This window comes from Mirounga angustirostris, unplaced genomic scaffold (genome assembly GCF_029215605.1).
Source record: "Mirounga angustirostris isolate CCGP_5_RB_7025 unplaced genomic scaffold, mMirAng1.0.hap1 SCAF_1, whole genome shotgun sequence".
NCBI lineage: Eukaryota > Metazoa > Chordata > Mammalia > Carnivora > Phocidae > Mirounga > Mirounga angustirostris.
Genome location: NW_026991709.1, coordinates 102,416,265 through 102,424,779, shown reverse-complemented (window position 1 = coordinate 102,424,779; position 8,515 = coordinate 102,416,265). Strand labels below are relative to the sequence as shown.

Sequence of the window (8,515 nt, the reverse complement as noted above, 5' to 3'; positions counted from 1 at the left end):
GCACAGACTCCCTTTAAAGGCAAAGTCTGCAAACAAGAATAACCTTGAGAAAGTCCCTTTATATGCAGATCAATGCTCCGGAACGTTGCCAACCACTTACAACTCCCCTTTGACATTTCACAGATGCGTTTTCATGCTGGAGAAGGGGCCTCTTTCTACCCCGGAACCCAAAACCCCGCTTTGTGCCTCGGGTGCAGTTGGGTCTTATCGGATGAGCCGCTGGGGAAATGTGGGCCCCCTGTCCTCTCCTTGGTCAACTAGAGTCACCCTGACAGAGGACCCCCCTGCCTCCCAGGGGCTACTTCTGTGGTGCCTTGACCTGAGTCTCTCCGGGGAATTCTCTCTCTGTTCTGGAGGTCTCGTGGAATTCCAACTTCTCAGTCCCAAGGATCTGCCCAGAACCATCCGGCGGTCCCCAAGCCCCAAGCTCTGGGACGGCTGCGGGGCTGCGCTAGCCATTAATGGCCATCATCCATTTTTAATCAGAAAGATCACAAGAAAGATGGTAAGCGAATCCCAGTCGCAAGTCAATTTAAATAACATTCCTGGGGAAATCCAATCACTTAAAACTGAGACACCTACGCGAGCAAGAGCCCCCGCCCGACTGGCGGGGAAGAGCGCGACGGCGGAATTAATCGAGATCAGGGGGCTCCCGGCTCAGCGCGGAGCGTTAACCCTTCCAGCCCCGGAGGGTGACAAGGGGGGCTTGGAAGAAGGCCGCCGGCGGGGCGAAAATGCCCACGGCGGCCACGCACAGGCGGTCCCTGTCACCTTGGGCAGCTCCGAGCGCCCTGAGCCCGGCCCGGGCGGCTGGGCGCGCGGCGTTAAGGTCAGCAGCTCGGGAGGCCGCTCCGGCGGCGAGGAGCTGCCGCCTCCCGCAGCCTCGGCGCGCCTCGGGCTCCTCCTTCCGCCCAAGCGTGGCCCAGTGAGCACTGCTCCGGCCGCAGGTAGCGGAGGCGCGGAAGGCGGCGCGCGGGACCCAGCGGAGCGCCCGGGGAGGGGCCGACGGACACGCGGACAGACGGCTCCCCCAACCCCGCCCTGGACAGTAGCGACTGTCCGCGCCGGCCATGTGGGGACCCGGAGTCACAGCGGAGGGCCTGTCGGTGGCGCCGGCCCCGCCGCCGCTGCTGCCGCTGCTGCTACTGCTGGCGCTGGCGCTGGTGGCGCCCTCGCGGGGCGGCGGGGGCTGCGCGGAGCTGGCGTGTGGCGAGCGGGAGCGCTGCTGCGACGCGGCCAACGCCACAGCGGTGCGCTGCTGCAAGCTGCCGCTGCACGCCTTCCTCGACAACGTGGGCTGGTTCGTCCGCAAGCTCTCCGGGCTGCTTATCCTGCTCGTGCTCTTCGCCATCGGCTACTTCCTGCAGCGCATCATCTGCCCCAGCCCACGCAGGTACCCGCACGGTCCGGCGCGGCCCGGGCCGCCGGGGGCCGCGGGGCCGCCCGACGACGACGACGACGACGACTCGCCCGCGCTAATGCGCGACGAGGCGGCCGCCGGCTCTCAGGACTCGCTGCTGGACAGTGGCGGCGGGGGCCGAGGCCGGGGAGGCGGCGGGCGCTCGGCCCCCGACTGCGCCTCGGAGCACGAGCTTCGCGTGGTCTCGCCGGTCTTCCTGCAGCTGCCCAGCTACGAGGAGGTCAAGTACCTGCCCACTTACGAGGAGTCCATGCGGCTGCAGCAGCCCAGCCCCGGGGAAGTCGTGCTGCCCGTGTCGGTGCTCGGCCGCCCGCGAGGCGGCTGCGCCGGGGAGCGCGACGGCGGCGAGGGCCGCTTCCCGCTCATCTGAGCGTCTGCGGCCGCTCGAGGGCCGCGCGGGCCGAACGCGCCTAGGGGGGCTGCGGGTGGGACGCAACGACAGAGGTGGCCGCTGCCACCGCCGCCTGCCTCAGACCCGCGCTGGCACCCGGGCCGAATCGCCGGTCGCCCGGCGCCGGGGTTGGAGTCACCCACGCTCCAGCTTTGCCCCGGGATCTTAAGTTTCCCTACGTTTCATTCGGTTCAAGGAAACGTCGGGCGCGCGCGGCGGGGGCGACGGCAGCGGACGAGGCTGCGGTGCAACTTCGAAGGACGTCCCCGCCCTCAGCCTCTCCTCCGCCCTGTGTTCACTCGTAAGTGCCTGCCTGCTTTCCGAATCAAAGAGAACACGTGAGCCCTTGAGTGCGTCGAGCGAAAGGCAGTAACCTTTAGGGATGAGGGGAAGGACGCAGGTCCATCCCTCTGCCTCTCGCCTCGACAGGGCACGGTCTCCCAGGATGGGCGGAGGGCGCGGAGCCGTAGGGCCGAGCGCCGACTGGAGACTGCTGCGCGCGGTCGGGGAGAGCAGCACCTAGGTATGATTGAATCCCTCCCTGCCTTGCGGAGAACCGAAATAAACCCGCTTGGTGTATTCCTGGCCCAGCATAGTCCCAGCTGATGGCTCACAATATGGGGGGGGGGGGGGGGGGATACCTGTAATGTCCAGTTGGGTGCTGTACCTATTGAAGATACAGCAGTTAGGTATATAGAAGACCTTATTCTTAATAAGGTACAGTTGGACTTTGGATTTGCCAGTAACTGAGAAGATATTTATATTTATTTGTCTTTTATTTTTATATTTTTACCATGTATTGAACGTATCAGGAGTGTATTTGTGCAATTAATGACAAGATAATCGTCTTTTCCTCTTTTTTAGGCCTTAATGGCCCGGGAAGTGTCTGTCATTATTGTTTAAGAAAATATTGGACATGATTTCATTTACAATGGGGAAGAAAAAAGAGGCATGGGCAAAGGAGAAAACGTACGTGACATAAAACACGTGAAGGATATCTTATTTTCGCTATTTGAGAAGAATATATTTTATTTTTAGTACTGTGGCATAATATATAACTTTTGTAATAACTGTAGATTGTGTAGTCTGGGTCTTAATTGCATCATTCACCACGTAGTTATATGTAGATATGATTGATACATATATGCCATACCATGAAGCATGATGTCATGTGCTTTTCCCTTTGTTTTGAAGTACATTCCACAACATGATGCAAAACATAAGAACTTGTGACTTCTCTTCAAAGCCATAATTGTGCAAGGAATGTACTGCAGAAGGATTTAGTCAGCATATCCTAAGAAAAACATAAATGTCATTGTATCAGTTCTACCATTCTATGAAATGTTCTTTAAGCAAATGGTAATATAAAATAATATATTAAAATGCATTGTGTATAATGTACATATGCACATAGTCTATGTACAATATACATATTGTATACCATATAATTACCACAGTTTATGACTGCCATGAAAGGAAAAGAAGGAAAACAAAGGTTTCTCTTCTTGGGGAAGGATGAGTGTTACATTAAGAAAGATTTTACATGTGAACTTCACATATGTATCTAGAAACATTGTTGTTATGATTTAAAAAGTTTGACAATCCTGAGATTGTATTAGAAGAAACTGATCTGATTAATTTGAGAAGTGATTTAATTGTGAAATTAATTTGAGAAAATGATTAAACTTTTAAAAGCTAATAGAAAAAGTCTGACAGTTCTAAGGAAGTCTGAATTGTAATAGAATGGTTTACTCTAAACTGCTAGAAGCTAATGACCCTGTCATTAAAATCATTTGAAGTGTTATTAAAACACAGAAAAACTTTAAAATCTTTCTCTGTGCAAATTGTATCAGATGTGTGACTATATGGCAATGCATTAAAATATGAAATGTGTATCTTTGTTATTTAAAAGCAATTTTAAGCTGTGTTTGGCAAAACAATAAGGAGTTGAGACTATTTAAATTGAGACTGGTACAAGATTTAATGAAATCACATCATATTGAGTAATTGCATATGTTAATATCATTCAAACACTATAAATTTTAGTTACATGTGGCTATCAATACCACCCACCATTCAAACAAACAGGAAAGTAGCCATAATCTTTTAAATTATTTATCCTTTGGGGGTATCCTGTTTTAGACACATCTTAAAATTCACCCATATCTGAAACATCAACGTGAATATCCAGTACCAGTATATGAAGTATATCCTATATGTTGCTATTAGTAGCATCTTGAGCTTTGCAACAAAATCTTGTAAAAATACACTTAAATATGAATCAAGTGTATTTCCCTTGTATCAACTATGGAACATTTCTCTCCCTAAAATTCAGAATGTCTACAATGTAATACTAGTCATGCAGTGAGGTTCCACTGAATTTTAAAGTTACAACAAATTTTACACTTGTTTTTTTCCTACACAGCACACAAGCTTTTATGCACATCTCTCGGTTAATAAAAATGAGTTTGACTCTGGTTTTTTTCTTGCACTTCGTTGATTTACCAAGCACGATTTGGGGGGGGGGGGGGGGAGGAATTCTTAAAAACTATTTTTATTAGTGGTAAATGAACATGTTTCATGGTAACACACACACACACATATATAGCATACCCTGTTAATACACACACAACCTATGTGTTCACAATGCTAGAAGGCCTGGATAGAAACATTTTTAAAGCACTAAGCGTGGTATCTAGGTGTATCAATTTTATAGATTTCACCTGGAAGTTATTTATTATATAGAACTAGTAGAAAATAGAAATGTAGAAAACATTAATGTAGAAAAGTTATTCTCTCACCTGAAAATAATTTGTGATGAGATGCTGATTTTACTTATTTTCAATATTTTTTTATATAGGTGAGGGCACAGATATGTATATATATGCACATATTTATATATATATAATCATCAGTTGCTTAAAAGCATGACTGTTTTCTACTCATATTTTTCAATTATGGGTATTATATAATTATATATACACACACACATATATATGAAATCAGTTGCTTAAAAGCAATTTGTTGTTGGTGTTCAATATCATAAACAAGGGAGAAATGTCTTCTTGAGATAGAATGATAGTTTCAAGAGGCCATTAATTCAACCATGGAAAATGGCTTTGGCAACTATGCCAAAGGGCATGAGGTGTACTATATAAGGAAAACAAGATTCAATTGTAAAGGCTAAAGGGAATATTAAGGAAATAACTTCAACAGTTTAAAAAGCAATAGGCCAAGTACCTCAATGTTGTACTTCATGTATACAGTTTCTTTCAAGTGTAATTAATAAAGGAAACAGTTCACAGCTGGAACTTATGTTATAAACATGAATATGGTGTTCAGATTTAAACAATGTTCTGCATTGATTTCTGTAAAAATTTCATGAACATAATTAATTTGGATTTCCAGTTTGAAAGAAACAATGATGAGTTGTTTTATTTTGAGTAGCCCAGCATTAATCATCTCTCCAAAACTGTACATTACAGACAACCATTCAGTAATAGAATATTTGGCAAGTTTGTACCTGACCTTACTAGTTTACAATTTACTTTCTCACTCACCTTTCATCCATTGGGAAAAGATAGGAGGTTAAGGGACGGTATTTTATCAACAAAGAATGAATCAACAACCAGCTAATTGTAAAGAATTAAGACATACTTTCTTCCATAGAGATGGAAAGGATGTCTTTTTTTTTTTTTTTTAAGATTTTATTTATTTGAGACAGAGAGAATGAGATAGAGCATGAGAGGGAGGAGGGTCAGAGAGAGAAGCAGACTCCGAGCGAACAGGGAGCCTGATGCGGGACTCGATCCTGGGACTCCAGGATCATGACCTGAGCCGAAGGCAGTCGCTTAACCGACTGAGCCACCCAGGCGCCCGGAAAGGATGTCTTTTTTTTTTTTTAATTTTGCCTGTAAAATAATCAAATGTCAAATAAAACCAATACTTTGATTATATTTAAATACATATAGAACCTAATTTTACTTATTTTCTTTTACTTACAGAATTCACTTTTAATTTTACAGCAAAAATTTTACAATGGAGGACATTTATGCTTGCCATTGAACTAAAGATCATCACTTTTTTTTCCTCTTCAACTTCTTAGCTAAGCACCTTCATTGTCTTGATCTGTCCTAGTTCTTATTTTCTTTCTTTGTATGTTGTTATCTTGCTTTGAATTTTCAGTATTTGTTTTCACTAAAACACATCTCATAGGACTCCCAAATTGCTCTTTTCTGTGATTTAATATTGCTCTGGCTATGGCTTGGTCTTTTGCACAAAGTTTCTTCTTTTGGTAAACATTATTTTCCAAAGTGTTCTTTTTTTTTTTTTAAGATTTTATTTATTTATTTGTCAGAGAAAGAGAGCACAAGCAGGGGTTGCTGCAGGCAGAGGCAGAGGGAGAAGCAGACTCCCCGCAGAGCAGGGAGCCCAATGCGGGCCTTGAGCCCAGGACCCTGGGATCATGACCTGAGCCGAAGGCAGACGCTTAACTGACTGAGCCACCAGGTTTCCCCCAAAGTGTTCTTTGTTTTCTATTTGCATCTGCTTCTATTGGTTTCCAGTTTTGAGCCAGGTGGTTTTTCCTTTTTATCCACTAAAGGACTGTAAACATATTTCTCGTTATTCTTATCCATAGAGATTTTCTCTGTCACTCAGCAAATGATCGTATCTTTGCAGCTCTCTAGCAAGAATTTTCATTTTTCTAGATCTCAAACAATAAATCTTGATTTGCCTTTTAACTTTTTGCTTCCTCAGTTGAAATTTTCTGGAGGGATTGTCAGCACTTTTCTCCCTACTTTTCCCTAAAAATGTGCTCTCTGCTATATTTATAAGAGCAAAGAATTAGACCCTTGTGTCTTAGTAGTGACAGGGACTTTATTTTGGCTTCCAAACCTCAAGTATATTATATGTCTGTTGACTGCTATATCTTTATGCTTCTAGATTTTTCTCACAGGCATCTTTGTGGTTTCCTCTGTGTCATTTTATCTGAGGAATGGTTAACTATTTTTATTCTTGCTCACAGACATTCTATTTGTTATACTAGATAAATGATCATATTCTGTCTTTATAGGGAAGACCTTATTTGAGCCTACAGGCTTCAAATATAGCTTGATTTTCTATTGCTTGCTATCTTTGACATACTTAATGGATTTCTGCATGGGTTCCTCTTCAACTTCTGTTTATGGTACCACTGTTTTACTGGGTAGACTAGACGGTACCTCTAACTTTATATTTCTTTTATTCCTGCTTCTGGGTGATCTCGAAGAATCCCTATTGTATTGTTTAAGATTTTATCTGAGGAACTGTCAATAGTTTTATCTTCTGTCTCTCATTGGCTACATTTGTTTCATCATAGAAAGGATTAGAATCCTCCAGATTTATTCCTGTCTTATTTCAGTTTGTGGGAATTTTATGTATTGACCAAAGATTTTACCAGACCAAAATTACTTTTGATTATTTTCCTGGGTCTTAAAAGTATCTTCTCTTTGTTTTTAGGTTCAACTTTTTCATGCAAGGTGTTCATTGGTTTGTCACATTTCTCCATGTGCATAACCCCTGTTGAACTAGCCAAGTGATCAGATTCCTAAAGATTTATACCAGTTTACTTCTTCCTCTTATGTTACTGTCTCTTTTTTCCATAGCTTCATCTTCTGAGTTTTTCTCTTGGAAGTTCTTCACAGTATTCTTTTCATTTTCCTTTATTTGAAATTTTTCTGCTGCTAGAAGCAATGAGACTCCCGAGTTCTATATAAGTTCCGTATCTGTGTCTGTGATATAGGGACAATGCTGACTCAGTTCTGCTTGAAAATTAAGTTCCTATTTCTTCCATTCATCTCTGCACATTATCTGTTGGGCTAGGCAAACATTTAGATTCTTGAAACTTTTTTGTTTTTTAAGGTAGATCTTGTTCTTTGACTAACTCTGTTTTGCAGATTCTTGGTCAAGTCTTCTACTTGGTTCTTTCCTTTAGGAGTTTTGACTGCTGGTGCCTGTTGGGTCTTCTCTGGGTTCAGTCTTTCCCACAGAAGTTTTCAGAAGTTTCCTGATTGTTGTAAGTTCAGTGGATTCACATTTCTCCCTGGGAGCTGTCCCGAGCTTCTTGATTGTCTTATATTCTGGGGTCCACCATTTGCTGTGTGGTTTTCCTAAGGCCCTTGGTTCCTGTTGAGTCTTCCACTGGGTCTCTTGACACCTGTGGGTGAGGTTTTCACCTTTTCCACATTTCCACTTGGGAGATGAGGAGTTCTTGCTGCTTTCGCTCTCTGGTTGTATTGCTTGCTTTGGTGTTTTTATAAGCTTTTTGATGCCTTCAGATTTTCCACGGAGTCTGCATTTTCCTCATTCGTCCCCAGCCCTCTTCTGAGTATTCTTAGATTTTCTCATCATTCTGGTTTGTGTTTGGACTGTTCTAAGCTTTTTGTGGGCATCACAACCATTTATTTATTTCTCTGGTTCTGTTGGGGTTTGCAGGAATTCTTTGATACCTGCCAGGTCTTCCAAGGGCTTCCAAGGGCTCTGGTTTTACCTTAGGTGTTTTCAGCTGCCTCCTGATAATTCCTGTTAGATTTTCTACTGGTTCTGGATTCTGCTTTCAAGTGTCCTAAGCTTTCTGTGAAAGTTATCATCATTTGTTTGTTCCTCTGGGTTTATAGGAGCTCTCTGATGGCTGCCAGGTCTTCCATGGGTTCTGGTTTTATTTT

General features: G+C 44.1%; 1 protein-coding gene across 3 annotated transcripts; it reads left to right on the top strand.

The window, feature by feature from the left end:
- The first annotated feature begins 822 nt into the window (after positions 1–822).
- CUNH3orf80 (chromosome unknown C3orf80 homolog) lies at positions 823–3,704 on the top strand. Of its 3 annotated transcripts, XM_045903465.3 has the most exons (3): positions 823–2,112; positions 2,241–2,334; positions 2,676–3,704. In XM_045903465.3, the coding sequence occupies exon 1, from the start codon at positions 1,071–1,073 to the stop codon at positions 1,788–1,790; it is 720 nt and encodes a 239-aa protein (XP_045759421.1). In that variant the 5' UTR covers positions 823–1,070; the 3' UTR covers positions 1,791–2,112; positions 2,241–2,334; positions 2,676–3,704. The 3 variants fall into 3 exon arrangements, with proteins under 3 accessions (XP_045759421.1, XP_045759422.1, XP_045759420.1); XM_045903466.3 differs by lacking the exon at positions 2,241–2,334; XM_045903464.3 differs by having other exon boundaries at positions 823–2,334.
- The last annotated feature ends 4,811 nt before the right edge of the window (positions 3,705–8,515 follow it).